Consider the following 21,095-nt stretch of genomic DNA (forward strand, 5'->3'; position numbering starts at 1 on the left):
TTCATCCGTTTGGAAGTGATACTGGAACATACCCATACATCAGAGTTTTATACGTATAAATTAAAGGGGTTAACCAGGAAAAAACGTTTTTTTTTATATATCAACTGTCCCCAGAAAGTTAAATCTTAATCCTTTGAGTACTTATGAGCTGCTGACGTTGAGTTGTTCTTTTCTGTCTAAGTGCTGTCTGACGACACGTGTCTCGGGAACCGCCCAGTTTAGAAACAAATCCCCATAGCAAACCTATTCTACTCTGTGCAGTTCCCGAGACAAGCAGATGTCAGCAGAGAGCACTGTTGCCAGGCAGAAAAAACAACAACTTTAGCAGCTGATAATTATTGAAAGGATTAAAGATTTAATAGAAGTAATTTACAAATATGTTTAACTTTCTGGAGCCAATTTATAAAAAAAAAAAAAAAAAGATTTTTTTATGCTTACCGTAAAATCTTTCACGAAGGATCCATTGGGGGACACAGACCATGGGTGTATGCTGCTGTCTCTAGGAGGTGTGACACTATGGCAATAAAAAAAGTCGGCTCCTCCCAGCAGGATATACCCGCCTCCAGGCCCTGAGCTAATCAGTTTTAGTACCAGAGCAATAGGAGAAAACCGGCAGGTCAAGGAAAAAACAAACTGTTCGAGAACCAGAAGGAAAACATAACTGAATACACCCTCGGACAGAGAACCAAGAGAAACCCCAAAAAAGGGCGGGAGCTGTGTCCCCCAATGGATCCTTCGAGAAAGAGATTTTACGGCAAGCATAAAAAAAAAAAATCTCCTTTTCTCTATCGGCTCCATTGGGGGACACAGACCATGGGACGTACCAAAGCCGTCCCTTGGGCGAGTAAGGAATCAGACAGGTGGACGGTTGGACCACCGCCGCCTGCAACGTCCTACGGCCCAGAGTAGCATCTGGGATCTTCCCTTGCAGCGGTAAACGCTGAAATAGCTGACCGGATCCACCGAAAAATGGTGGCTGTAAAAGCAAGTTGTCCATTACGACGACCTTCCGGAAAAACAAAAAAAGGGAGTCACACTGCTGAAGGGAAAGAGAGACTGAGAGATACGTCCTAACAGCCCTCACTACAAGAGGTTGTGGAACAAACGCTTCCAGGGGACGAGAAAGGGCCGGACAAAAAGGACGGTAGGACGATCTCCCCATTGAGTGAAAACGTCAAAACCATCTCAGGTAAGAAAGACAGACCTGGACAGAAAACAACTTGTCCTGGTATACAACCAGGAAGGGAGACGGTAGGAGAGAGCTATACGCTCTGACACCTTCCAAACAGAGGTAAGAGCAATAAGGAATGCCACCTTCCGGGGAAAGAGGCGAAGAAAAAAAGTCCCCGAGAAGTACAAAAGGGGGCGCCTTGCAAGGCACCTAAGATCAAGAATAAGTCCCAAGGGAAGAAGGAGACTGAGAAGGAGGGACAGGTTGTGCCACTCCCCGAACCAGGTTCGGACATGATAATTGAACGCCAGAGGATGTTGAAAAAAAGAACAGAAAGGGACAAACATTTGACCCTTAAGGGAGCTAAAAGCCAACCCTTGGGCCAGCCCCGACTGAAAGGGAAAGGGGTCAGGAAAATAAAACCACGACCGGAGAAAAAGGCTGAGTTTCACACCAACGAAAAGAAGACCGCCAGGTACGGTGGTAAATCTTGTAGAGGAAGGCTTGTGAGCCCTCAGCATGGTGTGAACCACTTGGGTAGAGAAACCGCAGGTCCTTAGAACCGCAGCCTGAACCGTCATGCTGTCAAAGTCAGAGGTGGTAAATAGAGAAAGCGCCACGTTAAGTCGTTCAAGAACCTGACCACGACGACATACCACGCCCCTGAGGCCAGGCTGGGCCACGAGAATGGCAGGAATGCCCTACTGTGAATTTCCTGTGGACCCCTGAAAAGATAGTGTCATATACATGGCAAAATATATCCATATTGAAGGGTGATTGTTTTCATTTGTGATATATGTCCTGTAAAAAGTCCATTTGCATGTACAACTTGTAAATTCAATTACCCTTACCGGTGAGTTTAGCATTTCAACAATAAATAATTGTCTTTTGATCAGGGCACAATGGAGCCTACATGTCTATCCAGCCTGGGTATAGGTGTGACTAATCCTAGCAGGGGGTTCATTAACACAGCTGCTCTATGACAGGAAAGGTAACACCATTTTAGCCAGCAAGGCACCAGCCTGGGTGTCAATAGATGAAAGATGTATGAAGTTGAACCAATTGGAAAATCCTATATTTTTCAATATTAAATATGGGGGTTAGGGAAGTGCATCCCTGGCCCTATTATATATGGTTGGATTCTCCATCATATTACCTCTAAAATGAGTCCTCACATGACCCTTGTGTATTGATCCCTGCCCGAACTGTATGCACTGGGTAAATCATACACAATAAGGGGGATCATGTCAGGTACCCCTAGAAAGAGGATTTGATGGAGAACCCAAATATAAGAAAATGATGTGGGTGCCTGGCCCATGATAGAAGATAGAAGACATTTCCTATTCTTTGGGCATAAAAGGTATCATAAGGGAGTAGCAACATCTACCTCTCCTCCTTGTCCTGCCCAGGGGCTGAACATAGAGGTGTCTCCTGTCCATAGCAGGATATAAAACTGAAGACCTTGGGGGGACTAGGGGCGCTTGCATGGGGGACAAGATCTAATTTTGGATGCCAGACGCCATTTCCTACCAGACCCCATGGGATAGAACTCTGTACCTTTTTGTAAGTAAGGATTCTATGTTTTTCCCCATTTATTTTATTTTCTGTATGGTGAAACTTTGTCTTGTTAACATCTATTTTTACATATACTGTGAATATTTTTCTTTCATAATAAATCATTCATTTATTAAGTACCGCCTTATGTCTGGTAAAACGGACGTACATTGTCCTTGAAGAGATTGAAGTTATAGTCTTAAAATTTACTTACCTGTTCGGCTACATTATAGATTTGGATTAATCTTTTTCCTGTTTTTATATACTACTGGGGATAGTAGATTATATTTGGGAATTGTAGCATATCCAGATTGGATTGATAGCTTCCTGTCGGCTTGAAATTGACAGGTGGTGGCAGCGATACCTTTTAAATTGGGTGGTTTAAGAGGGATTTTTTTATCATTATTTTCAGTCTAGTGTAGACAAATAGTGATTTTATAGATAACCCTTCCACCTGCACGTCTCGGTTCGTGACAGAGAGGAAGGGGAGGAAACAGACATGTTAGGGTAAAGCCCGACCACTAAACAGATAAGGCAGGACAAAGCTCGACCAAGAGAGAGGAACGCTTTGGTTGTCGCGGGACAAGCAGAGGTCTACGCCAGGAGCGCCTCAGGGGTTGCAGATCACTGTAAACACCCCTGGCGGGGACCACTCGCCGTGGACGACTGAGGACCAGTCGAGAAGACCACATCTTAGGGACGGCCGGAATGAAAAAAGCAGATATGGCTGGAAACCTGAGTTCCGCCCAGAAGGGAATTTCCCAAGAAGCAAGCAGAGAAAAAAATTGCCCTAGGCCCCAACATGTTGAAGGGGAAAAGGGCTACTCAGGGAACCAAGGCCCCAGACCGGCCGGTCCCTGGCAGGGAAGGACAGGAAGGAGCACCCCTGAAAAAAAAAACAAAAAAACAGGGGGGAAACGAAGCCACCATAAGAGGGACCGACAAGACTGTCGAGAGAGAACGATCCTGCAGGCGAGAGACAATGGAGACCTGCCCCACCAGAACAAAATCACCAGATGGAGAGGTCGTTGATGAAACTGGGCAAATGGCATGGCCTCCACCGCCGCCACCAACAACCCAGGACATCCATACAAAAAGAGAATGGAAACTGGAGCAGGGTGCCGAAGTTATCGGACTCTTGATACGAGAGTCAGACAATTCTTCGGCGGAATCGAAAGCGGGCAAAGGCCGCGTCGAACTGGAGCCCCAGGAGAGCGGTTGGACTTGTCCCGAGTGACCATACAACCGAAGTGAGACAAGGTCTGGAGGTTGAGACTGAGACTCTCTAGGATCTGGGCCCTGGCTGGAGCTCTGATCAGGAGGTCGTCCAAGTAAGGAATCACGGAAACCCCCGTTGTCCGTAAAAGGGCCATCACAGGCGCCAGGACTTTGGTAAGTGTCCGCAGAGAGGTGGCCAGACTGAAATGGAGAGCCCCAATGGAAAATGACTGTCCGGAAATTCAAAGCGGAGGTACCGCTGATGACCGGGAAACCATGAGATATGGAGGCAGGCATTCTTGATTTCCGCCGAGGAAGAAAACCTCCCTTGAACCACGGATGCCAGCACCGAACTGAGAGACTCCATTCGGGATGAGAAAGCTGAAGATGCTGGCCGAGATACTCGAGAACCAAGAATGGGAGAACAAAAAAACGCCTTTCTTGGAGACCACAAAGAGGTTGGAATAAACCTCAAAACGTTCTCCAGAAGGAACCAGGACAATTACTCCCTCCAAGCATTGTAAGAATTGCGGCCCCTGAAAAAACAGTAGGTGACCAGGGCCGCTAGAAGGATCCCCGCGACCGTGAGTGGGCATGGCTAAAGCAAGACAAGGGCCCGCGGCCAGTGAAATAAAATTCTATAATGGATAAGGTGACAAACAGGACTTGAGTCTGTAACTTTAGGACTGTGTTATGAATAAAGCTGAAGAGCTCTGCAGCACAGAAGCAGGGCTCATAATAAAGAAACCCTGCGTGCTCTTAGAAAAAAAAAAAAAAAAAAAAAAAAAAAAAAACAGCCAGCTGCGGGTGGGCGGAGCCAAGTTCCGACCTCACTCGCGGTCGAAGTATATGTTCGGCTGATAATGGAGCCCGCTCCCAGCCCCGAGCGCATGTGCGCATGACAGGGGGGAGGGAGCGGGCGAGCTCCCCGCCAGCAGCAGTACGCTGCCCACAGGGACGCGATATGCGGCCAATAATGGCACCCGCTCCCAGCCCCCGAATGATGACAGGGGGAGGTAGCGGGCAAGCACCCCGCCAGCAGCCTCACGATGCCGACAGGGACATATGGCGGACGCGATATGCGGCCACTGGGCCGCGCGCCCGCAGAACATTACAGTGAAACACATTTCCTTCACAACTTGCAGACTGTTCCACACCACTGCTATAAAACGGGAGACATTCGTCCCCCACCCCAGAATAAAGGAACCCCATAAGAGGAGGAACAAGGTTCCTCAAGCCAGGCCCCATACAGACTACCAAGAGTGGGCCAAAATAGGGGGTCTCCAGAGGCTGAAAGTCCCTGCCTGGAAGAAAAAGGGGAAAAAATACTCACCTCAGTCAGAAGACTTACCTCATGAAGTCTTCCTATGAAGTCTTCACCCAGCTTTTATCACCTGCATCACGCCGGGCTACCATGTGCGAGCGAGGCGAGCAGGGAGATAGGGTGACCCGGACCCATGAGGTACAAACCAAGGCGCTGACCGTTGGCGAGAGGGGGTGAACAGCGCATATACGCAATGTCTGTGCCCCCTTACTCGCAATGGGGAAACAGTAAGCCGCAGTTCCTGAGTCCCCACCTCAAAACAGGAAAGAAAAGGGAGATAAAATCTAAACGTCCCTAACTTACAAAACAAAAATCATGAGACCAGGTCTGGAGAACTCCAGACCGTGTCTACCTCCTTAGACACTAAGCTTAAAACTGATTAGCTCAGGGCCTGGAGGCGGGTATATCCTGCTGGGAGGGGAGACTACTTTATTGCCATAGTGTCACACCTCCTAGAGACAGCAGCATACACCCATGTTCTGTGTCCCCCAATGGAGCCGATAGAGATTTTTTTTTTCCTGGAATACCCCTTTAATAGTCCTTTGTGTAGTGGTATTATCGTGGGGGGATGGCAACCCACACTACACCACTTCTGCTCGATACAGGTCACTGTTATGACATGGAAAATGTCCAATAGCTTATTCAAACAATTCATGAATGTCAAGTGATCACACATGATCATTTTGATTGAAACATGGAAAGATGTGACTGGTGGGGAAAATATGGAAATCTAAAAGGGGACAGTGACAACTGTTTATCACTGAAGTTTTTTTTTTTCTTCCATAAAAGATTTTAAAAAATGTATTTAAAAAAAAAGGCCACCTTTGAATACAATTTAGATTTCAAAGATATCCAGACTTGTGTACAGATTTAAAAGAGATATTCTTATTATCTCTATTAAGGTATCCCTTATTTACAGGATAGGGGATCAGCAATGTTTGAAAGCCCCATGGTGACTGAATAAATGTAGAATCATCCATTATAACTATTCTGTAACAATATTCCACAATGATATTGTAAGTTAACTACCCAGGCATATTGGTTAAATGTTGTCAAAACTGTCATATCTTATGAAGTTGCCCCTGAAAAGAAATAATTGGTCTTCCAAAAACTATTCTCAGACATTTTACCTACAAAAGTTAGCTGGTCTCTTCAATTTGTATTATTGTTTATTGGAGCAAACACTCTACCAATAAAATGGTTATCCTTGCCAAGACTGTAATAAAGGGAGCTACTGGAAAGCAATCACAGTGCCCTCTCTCAGAGGCGATAGCTGCGATAAACACTACATATGTATATTAAACAAAAAAAAAAAAAAATACACAGCTCTGGGAAAATGTAACTGATACAAAAAGTATCAGTTAGCAACCGTGGAATATGCCTGAGTTCAGTGTAAATGTATAATGTGCACCCTCCATATTTCATATGTATCCTAATTTAGACCTCTGCCCCATTTCTTGAATCGTGTCCAATGTACAAACCCCCTTTACATGAATACTGAGTATTAAGGATCTTCTAGTTACCATGGTCATTACTGCCTGTTTGTATAGACCAAGAGCCTGACTTACTATAATTTTGTAAAACCTTACCGTCATTAAAATTCTTTTTTTTTTGCATATGATAAAGCAGGTGAAATAAGATTTTTAATCTACTCCCTGTAAAAAGTAAATAAATAAAAAATGTCTTTGTCACTTTCATGGCCTTATAAATCTGGCCACTAGGGGTCTCCCTTCTGGTCCAGGCCGCATTCCGATTGCTCAAAAGCAGACTTTGGTCTACTGCTGGACTGGCAGGAGACCAAACTCAAGAAGTGCGGTCTGGCCATAGGCAGTGAATAGCACTCGCTCTGCAGAGAGCGAGCTATTTTTTGCATATCATACATATGCAAAAAATAATTTAATGACAGTGCCCATTTAAGGAAAAAAAAAAAATATAAAAACACTGCTGAACAAATAAAATGCTGGCCATGCGTGTGCATGTGGACTTCTAGTAGTCGAACGTCCACCAATCCACTGTGAATACCTATCCTGTAAATACCCTATTTTAGACAGCAGTCAGTTGTTACAATACAGGGTACGTAGATGTAATTCTAGGTATAGCCCACGGACATGAGTAGAGACATTTATGGAAAAGACCTTTTTCTTTTCTGACAACCTCTCCCCAATGTGTTAATTTTAGTCAACAACTCTAAGGCAGGGTTTCCAAAGGGTTTTTTGCCACTGCAGTTTTTGAGCAAAAGCCATTAATGGATCCAGCGGGAAGGAGAAGTAGAACTCATTCAGTAATATTTCCCATTCCTTCTTCACTTCTGGCTTTGGCTCAAAAACTGCAAAGACTGCTACACATCTCTCTTGGCACTGTCATTCTGGCTGGGCATGTGTGGTAAGACAAATTGATATGTCAGTGCATGCCTTGGGATTTTAGCAGGGCTCAATGATGTAATCCGGGCCCTGTCTGTCTAATCTACAAGAGGGCAGGAATTTAGCAAAGAGTTGCAGGCCTACAGCACAGTGAACCCTAAGCCACGCCTATTTGACAATTTTGACCTAAAAAAACATTGAGGTTTGTGAAAATAACAGTACACAATAAATATGTAGATTGGTATCTCATAATATTTTAATGTAGTCTATGCAACAGTGCCAGAGGTTCACCATCACCACCACCATTGGGGATGACAGATTCACTTTAATGTTTACATTATCTATAAAAAGATTTAATTCTCTCCCCTCCTATAGAAAAAATGTGGTTTTGATAATTTCTACCAAATGGGCATTAAATCATGTAAAACATTGAATTCTCCCAAATATTACCTAGAACAAGGTCATAAAAATAAAGCAAGTTGTTAGGCAGTTATATAAAACAGAATGAATGTAAGTTTACAGCTCCGTGTGACCTCAAAACAGAAAATGACACCACATTTATCCAATAGGACTGCGAGACTAAAAACCACTTCGGCAGAGAACATTGCCCTTCCAGCCGTGCAAATGGAATCCATTAGGCATCTAAATAGGAGGATTCCTGTCACATGACTGTTACTGACCAGACAGCTCACACGAAAAAAAAAAAATACTAAATAGGAAGAAAAAAATAAAAAATAAAAAAAAACACACACACATGACTCTAGGACCACATACATTGGCTTTTACTAACCAAAGGAATTCCTTTATGGTCTTATAAAAGGACATTGTAATGGTATACTCCAAGTTTAAAGACACTGATCAATGCAGCATGTTAGGTGAAGGATTTTTTTTTTGTGGGGGGGGGGGGGGGGGGGGGGGGGGAAGAGAAGAGATGTAGGTTAAATATAGAAGAAGAAAAAAATGGAAACCAGAGTAGTTAACTGTTAAGCTACCACTACAACATTAGGATACATCCCTCTTTTCAAAAGTACCTTCGCATAGCGGTATGGGCTCATTAGCAGTGCACAGATCTAATGGTACACCAAATGGGTTGTACTAACTTTTTAAGAATAGAAATGGCATATGATCCCTTTATAAATTAGATCTTCCTGGCATGGATCTTATGTGTAAGGTCATTTTGAAGGGGATGTCCGGTGAAGAACAAGAACACTCTTTTGTGCAGTAGTCTACACAGCTCTGTACAGGAGGAGAGCTGGGGCGCTGGGCAGGAGATTACAGGAAATCATATCGTCAGACCCTGCCCTCATCCCCCCCCCCCCAGTACCCCCAGCGATCTGACAATTATCCCCTATCCTTTGGGATGATTTCTTGTTAGACAACCTATTCAAATTAAGTTTGCAGACAAAAGTGTCTATTGACTAATATTCCCCAAATTTACAAATGCAGTATAGAAATACACACACACACACACACACACACACACACACACACACGGTATATACACACATACACATATATACACATACATATATACATAGATACACACAAACACACACTACCTGTAGTTTGGTATGTATCAACAGTTTTCATTGTGTAAAAAGCTAATGTTTAGAAAGTTTTTCAAATATTTCTAATTAAAGTAACCTTAAATCTAATTTATTTTGTTTCCTTTTAATGTAGTCCCATTTTATCTGGGCAGGGACCTATCTTATTTATTAAAAAGGAAAAAACTCCTTCACAACAGAGTGATGGCATCAAACTAACTTTAAAATGGGTCTACTCAACATACAAAGTACATAAGTGCTCAAAGTAAATATTTTCCAAATAAGGAAAGATCTCCTATGGCTAGACTGTTGACACTTCATATGGGTAGCATCATTATGCTATATCATAAACCACATGCTTACTCATAAACTAAGATGAGACGGTGACACACTTTGGAGAGTACAGGAAATCAGTCAGTTCTTTTCAACTCCATCTCCTCACCCTACCCCCTCCCAAGCAACTTCCAGGAATCCCAGGCATGAGTCATACTTAAAAGTCTCTCCAAAGCTGGGTGCCCAAGGCTCCTAAAATTAAAAACACTCAACCCTACTTTACCACTAGCCATCAGTCTACTCTAATACATTTTAAAAACATCTACACATTTTCTTCCAATAGCTCTCATCGCAAAATCGAGTCACTTTTCATAACATATGTAGCTGTCCATTTATGTCAACAGCTAGACTAGAGATCGTCACATCTAAGTTGGAGCTCCTTCACAGAATCTGTTCTCAGTGTGACTGGGCGGACAAAAATGCTGCAAGCAGCAATTTTGTGTAAGCTCCCATTCCCGGACAATAGACAAACCCCCATTAAAGTCAAAGGAATCTGTCTGTGTCCATTGTACAATGGACAACCTGGCTCAGTTTTCTGTTCCAAAAATGAGCCTCTGACCCAAATTCCAAGCTACAAGGTAACATAGCCTTGCCTATGAATGCCGCGTGAGTGCCCTGGTTACATGCTGCATACAAACAATCTTGCTCATGATGTAAGTGGCACAGCATGAGAGAAGCAATTATTTACAAGCATTTCTAAGATCATGACTAGTAAAAACAATATGACTACTATATATCCAGAACTAAATAGTAATTTTAAGGTCCAAATTTATAATTAGATTAGTTTATTTTATAGTCTAAACCGTCTGACCGCTGGGACTACCACAACCCCTCCACGGCACCCTGGCAGTCCCCAGGAAGGAGGCATGTCGCAGCCCGGCAATCCCCAGGAAGGTGTTCGGTATCTCCGGCTCTCCCATAGAGATACATAGAGGGGACGTGTCAGCCGCTGCTTTGTACAGGGAGCAAAAGGCTCCCTTCCTGGGGATTGCTGGGGAGTCATGCAGGAGATCGAGGGGGGTCCAACTGCTGGACATTTTGGATAGGGGTTAAGTGTTCCTGCACTGGAGTACTCCTTTAACCTTGTATCTATAGGAACACCAGACTGGTTATGCAATGGCTGTTGAGTTCGAGGCATGGATTAGGAGTCATATCTAGGTGGAGCTAGAAGAAATCTACCAACCCAAAATATTAATATTGTATTTATTAAATGCACAACTATGTAAATGTTTACTTCCATAGATGATAAAAGCGTAGGACATTTATGAAGTAGTCAGAATCTAAGCTGGAAGTGAAAACATTTAGAAGTTGGAAGTCAGACTTCCTGACTCCACAACCCTGCTTCTACCATCATAACATAAAGTAGATCCTTAAATTACTGTATAATAAAACTGATTCAACTTTAGTCACATTGGGGACAAGGCCCGTATTCTAAAATGCATTTTTTTTTTAATTTTTAAAGATAAAACAGGATTATCCACAAAGGAAGTAAGGGGTTAAATACCCTCCAAAGCATTATTGCTCCTTATCTGAAGCAGAAGGGGTACAAAAGAGGAGGTCAAAATGGGGCCGCAACATTAAGCTACAGGTTTTTAATTAAATCAATATTTAAAGGTCAGTGGGAGGAAAACACACTTAATTTTAAAAGGGGAAATAGCTGCCATTTTTTCTTCTTTGTAAAGCCACCCCTTATGTTATTTGTTAAAAAGCAAACCTAGGTGGAAGGGATAAAGTAACAAATGTATATACATGGATTTAAGGTTTAACATTTCAGTGAAAAATTGTACATTTCGTAGATTCCAAAAGCCAAGATTAAAAAAAAAAAAAAAAAAAAAGATTTTTTTTTTACAAAAACGCCTTAGTCTAATAAGCTTTTTAAAGGATTGTCTAAATATCAAAAGATTTTTAAAGAGTACCTGTCAACAAAAGAATTTTTGATATGTTTATTAGCCTCTAATGATCAACTTTTAAATTGCATTCCTGTATAAAAATAAATAAAATATAGAATGTTTATTTATACCTTTCTTATGTTTTCTATAAAATGACCACTAGTGGTCTTCCTACATGTCCCTGCTTCAAGTCAGAACTCTGTCAGTGCAGCCGGGACACTGACCGGCAGAGAGCTGCACTGTGCTTCTCAATCAGAAAGGCGGGAGCGAGCGCCGTGTCCACAGCATGTGCCGGCTGAATGTCAGTGTAGCATAGCGCTACACGGAAAAGGATTGGGGTCCTCTCCTCGCCTGCACTGATCCTGATCGAGGTCTTCAATATAAAAAGCGCAGAGCTTGTGTGGGCAGAAGCAGTCCCCCCCCCAGCAGGCTTCAGTGACATTGCACCTGCTGGGGCATGCCCACGTCCTCCTGCCATCAGCTCACTGTATGCGAGCAGAAAGACACGTATGATAGAGCTTTTTAAAGCTCTAAAAAAAAAAAAAAAAAAAAAAAAAAATTTAATGACAGGGGGTGGGGGAAGGGGGCGATAGGTGTAGTTGGGGTACATAGTGGGAGTTAGTTTAACTGGTTAACGACCAAGGACGTGTATACACGTCCTTATGCCCAACTCGAGCCCGCGTCATACCAGATGGCCCTCAGCTGATTCTTATAGCTGAGGGTCGGCGTTAACAGCAGACATTCGGCAATTGCCGTAGCCAGCTATTAACCCTTTAGATCACTGCTGTCAAAGCTGACAGTGGCGTCTACAGAACCCTGTAAACGCTCCCTTGTGGTCCAGTGGGTTGGATGGCCCCCTCACTTCTGAGGTAGCAGGAGGGCTTACCTCTCCTGTGTCAGCTGCTGCCCTGTAAATGAAAAAGCCTGGCAGGAACAGGCTTTAATCAATCGAGCGCAGAGCACACAGATCAATGTGGTTCTATGTAACCACATTGATCTCTATGTGGAATCAAATTTTTCCTCGTAAAGGTCCCCTGAAGGCACTAAAAGTGTTTAAAAAAAAAAAGTTAAACACACACACACACACACACACATTAAAGGGGTTATCCAGGAAAAAAAAAAAAAAACTTTGTAATATCTCTCAACTGGCTCCCGAAAGAAACAGATTTGTAAATTACTTCTATTAAAAAAATATTAATCCTTTCAGTACTTATGAGCTGCTGAAGTTGAGCTGAGCAATTTTATGTCTAAGTGCTCTCAGATGACACCTGTCTCGGGAACTGTCCAGAGTAAAAGCAAATCCCCATAGCAAACCTCTTCTACTGTGCAGTTCCTGAGACAAGCAGAGATGTCAGCAGAGAGCACTGTTGCCACACAGAAAAGAACAACTCAACTTCAGCAGTTGATAATTATTGGAAGGATTAAGATTTTTTTTATAGAAGTAATTTACAAATATGTTTAACTTTCTGCAGCCAATTCATTTCCCTGGTATATCCCTTTAACCCCTTCCTTATTAAAAGTTTAAAGGGGTATTCCAGGAATTTTTTTTATTTGACTATGCTACAGGGGCTGTAAAGTTAGTGTAGTTCATAATATAGTGTATTTACCTGTACGTGACTGTTTTCTCACAATTCTTATGTGATTTTCATCCCAATATTTATTTTTAACAGCATACAAAATGACTGCTGTCTCGGATTTTTCCCAGTTTGCAATGCGGTCGAGACCTGACTCACTAGTCAGCTGATGACAGGGAGCCTGTTTGCTTCAATGGGTGGAGAGAGCAATCTGCAAGTAATGCAACAGCTGGAAGCACCCTGAATGAAAACCACAGGTCTGCAGCTCATTTATGTTTCAATGGGTGGGGTAGCTGATGTGTGGGAAGGAGGAAAATGGTATCATGGGATTCGTAGGCAAACAAGAAAACTGAAAACAGGAAATACAAGTTAATAGAAAGCTAGCCACAGTGTTAAGGTAATCTCACAGTATAGCCCTTTAGCCCAAGACAAGCACAGATCCTTCCTAAGCATGTCCATTATTGTCTGCCAGGTACGTACTAAAATCACCTTATACACTAAGAAAACACTGGAGTAATTTTTTTCAAGAATGATAAAAATGATTTTATTGAATGAAGATAAAAAATGGTGGTAAGGGTAAAATTGTGTATTATTGGTCACTTTGTATGCCCTAAAAAAAAAAAAAAAAAAAAAAAAATAAAATGTATTTTAAAAAAATAATAAAAATCAAAGAGCCCCATGAAAACAATCATGGTACCGATAAAAACGTCAGATCACGGCGCAAAAAGTGAGCCTTCGTACCACCCCGTATACGGAAAAATAAAAAAAAGTTACAGGGGTCAGAAGAGGACAATTTTAAATTTTGCCCCACAAATATTTTTTTGCTGGGTTAGCCGTAAATTTTGTGGTAAATTGATGTCATTACTGAGTACAATTGGTGGCGCAAATAACTGAGCCCTCATATGAGTCTGTAGGTGCAAAATTGAAAGCGGTATGATTTTTAGAAGGTAATGAGAAAAAAGATCTAAGTGGAAAAACTGAAAAACGAACTATCCTATTCTGCAATACATGGAAAAATTAAACCTCTACTCCCCTCCAGCACTGCCTCCAATGCCCTGCTCCAGTCCCCGATGTGATCCGCTTCCTTGGCCCAGTAAGTCAAGCTGCAGCTAAGAAAGAGGATTGCATTGGGGGCTGAAGCAGTCCACTGGGGAATGGGTATAGTTCACAAAACTCCCCCTCCCGCCAGATAACCCCTTTAGGCCCCTTTTACACTACAGGTATCATCCTGTAAAAACCTCTGTCATTACTCCCGTCAAATAGTCCTGAAAATGGCGGTCAAAAAATCCCATTTATGTCAATGGGATTTTTTGACCATCCTTTTGAATCAGGTTTTGTACAGTTTTGTATTCAGTTATTTCATCAATTTTTTCATGACCAGTTATTGCTGAATAATGGATGTCAGATTGCAGGAACATAACTGTAGTGTGAAAGAGGCCTTAAAAAGGAACCAGTCACCATGAAATAACTCGTTATTGCTTAAAACTCCTGCTTATTCTAAAGGAGTCCAATGGGCATTGAACACCCACTGCACTCCTAAGCAGGCAAAGATCAGACATTGCAGCCAATAAATTATTAATCTGCTCAGCTGCTCCTGCGCTATAACACTACGATAATAGTTAATATGCATTTTCATGGTGACCATTTCCCTTTAAAGGTATAAAAGGTTAGTTCCATATGAATCTGCGTTGTGGGTAAGCCTGAGCACAAGCCTAAAAAGGAGTATCACGTTTGATTATCCATTTTAAATGTATCCTTTATCCACAGGATAAGGAGATACTGTATCAAACTGATCAGAGGGGATCTGACCGCTGGGCTCCCCACAGATTCTGACAATGGGGACAAAACTGGCCCCAAAATGAACAGAGTGCACTGTGTATGTCCGTGCTCTGTTTATTCCCTACAGGGGAGTTAAAAACCTGTGCAGAGAAAAAAATTGCTTCTGATCGCTTCTTTCATTTTTCAGAGGCCTTTTCAAAAATGAAAGAAGCAATCCGATTGGTTGCTATGGGCAACTCAGCAACTTTTCCTCTGGACAGGTTTTAACAAATCTTCCCCTATGAGACTACTGCAGAGTTCAGCAGCGAGTACGGTGGTTAGAATCCCACCGATCAGCTTGTTATTCAGTATCCTGTGAATAACTTTTTTCCAGATGGGAATACCTTTTTAAAGTATCTGTCATTGTTGAAAAGCACTGTCATTGTTGAAAACTTTTGCTATATTGCATAATATGCCATTTCATGCAATATACAACTGAAAAAAAAAAAAATTTAAGTTTTCACCCGAGATTAAAGGGGTACTCTGGTGAAAGCCTTTTTTCTTTTAAATCAACTGGTGGCAGAAAGTTAAACATATTTGTAAATGACTTCTATTAAAAAATCTTAATCCTTCCTGTACTTATTAGCTGCTGAATACTACAGAGGGAATTCTTTTCTGTTTGGAATGCTCTCTGACCCCAGTTCTCTCTGCTGATGTTATTATAATAATAACACTTTATTTATTGTTGTCCTTAGTGGGATTTGAACCCAAGTCCCCAACACTGCAAGGCAGCAGTGCTAACCACTGAGCCATGCTGCCCTTAGCCTGCATCTGCTCCTGCATCTGCTCCTGCATCTGCTCCTGCATCTGCTCCTGCATCTGCTCCTGCATCTGCTCCTGCATCTGCTCCTGCATCTGCTCCTGCATCTGCTCCTGCATCTGCTCCTGCATCTGCTCCTGCATCTGCTCCTGCATCTGCTCCTGCATCTGCTCCTGCATCGTTGCTAAAATGGACAGATATGTCAGCAGAGAGCACTGTGTTCGTGATGTGATCAGTGTTCCAAAAAGAAAGGAATTTCCTCTGTAGCATTCAGCAGCTAATAAGTACTGGAAGGATTACAATTTTTTAAAAGAAGTAATTTACAAATATGCTTAACTTTCTGCCACCAGTTGATTTAAAAGAAAAAAGGTTTTCACCGGAGTACCCCTTTAAAGCTCAAAATAGCCGCACTCTTTTAGCCAGACAGACTACTCAAGATTTTGCCACATCCTAGATACCGTCCGTAAAGCGTGCTGGTCTCCAGTATAGGAGATCCCTGCAGTATCATGTAGAGTGTATGCGCGGGCACTGCCTGTGAACGAGCACATGGAGTGTGCACACAGGTAGTGCCGAAAACACTCATGGGCCCCACTGGAGTTTTTGTCTAAATCTCCCCCCCGCCCCCCCCCCCCCTACCCTGCTGCCTCCGGGACACGCACCAAGGTTAGTTTCATAGTAATTCAGCCCTTGTAAAGCAGTGGGCGAGGCCTTACCTTTCACGCTTTTTGGCGCAGAGGAGTCTGCAGCCCAGCTCTGTGCTGTCTGTCCCTTGTGCTGCAGCAGCATAGAGCTCTGTACTAAAGGGCTGCATTGGGATTGTGCCCCTCCTATGTCTCCTCACCCTGCCATCACCGCCCCACCTTGCCATTTTGTGGAGCCCATGTAGCCAGCCCTGGAGGATTGTGACTGTACCTATCCTGCTCATGCTGCGGCCTGGATGGGTCTGTAAGTGTCTGCATCTCAGCAATCCTCCCAGCCAGGGCCTCTGCACATGGGGCTAAGTGCACTGCAGAGCATTGCACCATAGGGTCTTCCACAGACCCTAGGGTGCAATGCTCTGCAGTCTGCTCATACCCCCACCTGTATAAGAATTTACATACACATGTTTGGGTATAGCAGTGTGTGTATGTACATTCCTGCACAGGTGGGGGTATGTGAAGAGCATTGCACCCTAGTCTGTACTACTGACAAGGGTGCATACCCCTACCTGTATAGGAATGTACATACACCCAGAAAGGAAAGGGTTACAGAGTAGAGTGGAATGATTGGCTGGCTGCCCAGGCTCGCTCTGAGACTCAAAGCAGACGAGTCATCACTGTGAGGGAGGCAGACACGCCCCCTCCAGCCAGCAAGATGAAAAATGAACTCTGCAGCAGATAAATGCTTTTTTCTCTGGATATATAGGTCCTAGACACATAAAAATAATATGCACACGATCAGGATTAGGTATTGAGTAACCACTTTTTTCTTTTTTTGCACTAGGACAGGTACCCTTTAAGTAATATGATGCTTATGGGATTAAAGGGCATGTTTTCAATGATTGATATTTGTTCCATTAGCCATAGTAACATTAATGCCAGAAAATAGCATCAGAACAATTTTTCTTGTGTTATCCGAATCCACTTGTTGCACATAAGTATTTTGCAACTACAAACAAGCAAGAAGGTTGGTTGGATTAGGTGAAGATTATTCTATTGCAATTTACACAGATTTATAGATATCTGGTAGAGAGACCGCACTGGAATCCACGGGTGTGCACGTAATCATCCAGGAATGCCAGCCCGAAAAAACATACAATGAATGTAATAGATTACAGCACCAAAAGCCGGAGACTCAAAATCTTGATGGAGTGTGACTTTATTCGCTCCCCAAAGTGCAACATTTCGGCAACAAACTGTTGCTTGAAAAAGGCAGTTTGTTGCTGAAACGTTGTACTTTGCACTCCATCAAGATTTTGAGTCTCCGGCTTTTGGTGCTGTAATCTATTACATTCATCATTACACAGATATATGTTAGGCTCCAAAGTGTACATAAAATAAAGAAATATGTTTCTATCATCATCAACTACAAAAAGAAAGTTACTAAAATTCATTAAAAAAAATAATATTTATTTACCACAAGTATTGTGGGAAGAAAAGTAATAAAACCTTATACATATATTTTTTGTTAATTACCCAATTCTTAATCCTCACCAGATCCGCCAGGTTATACACTGTCTTGCGCATTCCATATTTGTCAATCTGTTAAAAAGGGACCCCCACCAAAAAGAGAAGAACATAAGTCAAAATTTTTAATGATTATATTCTATTCTTATGCACTAAGAAGTTTAAAAGGGGGGGGGGGGATGTATCTGGGAAATAAAATGTACCCAACTAAATTGCTTTAGAAATTTTTTTTAAAACTGCTTTAGGACACACATGGGAAAAAAATAAATTTTTCATTATGTCAGAGGTTTGTATCAGTGCGGGTCTGGGTGCGGAGATCCTCACCAACTACTAAAATGAATCTCTGCTCTTCACAGCTAAAGGGAGCAAGCAATGTAAGGAATCACAATGCAAGTCCATGGTACTTCCAGCTACCGCATTTACTGTCTGCTTCAGCTGTGCAGACCAGAGGTGATGGGGCACAGAGTGTGCGGCCAAGTACTTCTGCCCTTTAATTCTAGCAATTGTTTAGGTCTCTGCATCTGGACCTCCACTGGTACAAACGTTTGACATGTCAAACATTACTTTAAATAATAGGTACACTTTAAAGTCAAAATATTTAAAATGTATGCAATTTGGTAATAACAGCATTATGGAAGCTAGAATCAGTCCATTAATGTTACCGCTTGAAACTTAACATCCACCAATGTGATAACCACGTCAGTGCTGTATCTAATGACAACATTCTCCTATGCATGATTTACTGCAGTGGAAATGTGTTACAAAGAAGTCATTTAAAATGAATGGCCAAGCATGTCGACTGGGGCTTCCAGCAAAACTATAAAGCAACTCTGCACTGTCCTAGAGGAGGGGTCCTAAGCCTCAAAAGTATAGGGTGCTATGGAGAGGCCAAAATACAATTACCTTCCAGTGATACAGCTGACCTTTTCAAGTGTACGGTGTCCATTTTAGGACATAGTCAGTCCTCAGCCGTACCTCCATCCGGCAAAACAGCATCCCGCCTAACCCTCTTGGACCAATCTCTGTCAGGCGTCAGCCGCAACTGCCTCCTCCCTCCTTTGTCATCCTAAAGTCTCTCATCCAAAACTCAGTCATCCCTCAGAGGAAAAACCTTCCTGCCGTGTAGCAGAGCAGTCAGTGTTGGCTCTCTGCTATATGGATTCTGCTGTACACGCTATTCAATGTTGGCTCTGCTATACAGTGCTGTGCAGCTTCAGCTCTGCTATGCGGCAGGAAGTTGTGTCCTAAAATGGACACCGTACAAGTGAATTGTAGTAGTGTCCTGTGTTTTGGCACTATATAGACCAAATGGAAGTCTATTAAGAGAAACATTTATCAAAAGGCTAAGTGCCACCATGCTTTCCAGTCTAAATCCTTTCTCTTTTTTGGAATTTGTTCAGGGTTTTTAGAATTAAGACTGGCCTGACCGACTCATCCAATTTCAGGACTTTAAATATGTGACTTTTCCAACCTTTTTGGATCTGGGTCTGCCCACCTTGAATGCCATCATTAGCACGGTCTAATTCTTCATCAGACCTGAAATGAAGGCTCTCTTTGGTAGGGAAAGTGTTTTTTTTTTTATTATCACAATCAGGACACCATGTCTAAATAATCCTAATATGGAATAAGGTTTTCTGTACTGGAAGTTTAGACTGTCTTATTGCTTTATTGCTTGTCTAACTGTACTCTTTGGCCCTGGGACTGATTAACTGGTAGGTAAAAAATTCTGGAAAAAAAGACTCAATATCATCTTTCTGTATAAATATTGGGCTAAACATTAGAATTTTCCAAGTCTGGGAATTGATGGCATTTAGGAACTAAATTATAGCCTGTGATAGAGAGCAAAGCCAGATTAGTTTGTGGTGCCAGTAGCTGTTGTATATCCGGTGAGCCGACAGTTTCTTAGAATCACCTTTAGGGCCTATTCACACGTACAGTATTCTGCGCATATTTGATGCGCAGGAGATTTCAAGCTGTGTTCAGTTTACATTGAAATTTGCAGCAGAAAATCCTGCACATCAAATCTGCACAGAATACTGTATGTGTGAATATGAGCGCAGTTCTGAATGTAAGCTGTGCAAAGTTTGTCACGTCCTCTAATGCCCAATTTCCTGGGGGAGGGGGGGGGGGGGCTGCTCTGCCAGCAAACCCGACTGTCTCTATGGCGACCACTCTCTGACAAAACGGTTGACCTGGCGATACACTCATCGCCAGACATTCCCAATCCCCTTCTGTGTGTGGGGGACCTGGCATGGGAAACAATTGCTTCATATAGGGAATTTCTTAAAGGGGTACTCCGCCCCTAGACCTCTTATACCCTATCCATAGGATAGGGCATAAGATTCCTGATCGTAAGGGGCCCGCCCCTGGGGACCCCCACAACGTCTCCTGCAGCACCGTGTCATCTGCTGCACAGAGCGAACTTCACTTCGTGCCTGATAACGGGCGATACAAGGGCCAGAGTATTGTGACATCACGGCCCCGTCCCTCGTGACATCATGCCCTGCCCCCCCCAATAAAAGTCTATGGGAGGGGATGTGATGCCCAGCAGTGTCCCTGAAGAGGTGTAGGAGGATGAGGAAGGTCCTCTTGCTGCCATGGCGATTATGATGGGAAAACCCTGCCGAAGCCAACGTAGCTACAGGGAACTTATACTCCTCTAATTGCTGCCCGAAAAACACTGAGGTAAGCCCATGTACACTCACTCAGGTTTACCCCACATGACTACTGCTGCTCTAGAGGGCAGCAGGGTTCCTTTATTCAGTGGTCTACGGGGGTGCTGCCGCCATCCACCAACTATTGCTGGGTGGCTGCCCCTTCTGCAGAACAAAATGTACTGCTGCTGTGGTATACAAGTGAAATGCTGTGTCAGGAGAGGGACATTGCTGAACATATATAAAAGTTATTTGGTGAACAGACGTAAGTGAAGTAAGCACACTTTAGAAACAGACTACTCATATTTATACAAGCTACATGGGAATACGACATATTACAACATCTAATTACACCTGTAGATGGTATTGTGCAGCAGCAAAGGACCCACTTAACCTTGACCAAGCAGCCCCCCCAAATAGGTATAAATTGTCAATTTCCTTAATATTTGGAGCTCTCAAATCACAAGGGGGACATGCTGTAATACATGGTGATACCTTAAAGGGGTACTCCGGTGAAAACCTTTTTTCTTTTAAATCAACTGGTGGCAGAAAGTTAAGCATATTTGTAAATTACTTCTATTAAAAAATCTTAATCCTTCCAGTACTTATTAGCTGCTGAATGCTACAGAGGAAATTCCTTTCTTTTTGGAACACTGATGACCTCATGAGCACAGTGCTCTCTGCTGACATCTCTGTCCATTTTAGCAACCGTGCATAGCAAATGAATGCTA

The 21,095-nt window shown here is 42.8% G+C and overlaps 1 protein-coding gene across 3 annotated transcripts in view; it reads right to left on the reverse strand.

The window, feature by feature from the left end:
* Window positions 1-21,095, reverse strand: part of TRIM71 (tripartite motif containing 71) — an 81,297-nt gene that overhangs the window by 33,401 nt on the left and 26,801 nt on the right. The window contains exon 2 of one of the 3 annotated variants that reach the window (XM_056520115.1): window positions 17,738-17,785. The exons of 1 other annotated variant lie outside the window; for it this stretch is intronic. In XM_056520115.1, coding sequence (XP_056376090.1) covers window positions 17,738-17,785 — 48 coding nt within the window. Of the gene's footprint in view, window positions 1-17,719; window positions 17,786-21,095 lie in introns of all 3 variants that reach the window. One more of the 3 variants, XM_056520114.1, reaches the window with a different exon arrangement.

This window comes from Hyla sarda, chromosome 5 (assembly GCF_029499605.1).
Source record: "Hyla sarda isolate aHylSar1 chromosome 5, aHylSar1.hap1, whole genome shotgun sequence".
NCBI classification, from domain to species: Eukaryota; Metazoa; Chordata; class Amphibia; order Anura; family Hylidae; genus Hyla; species Hyla sarda.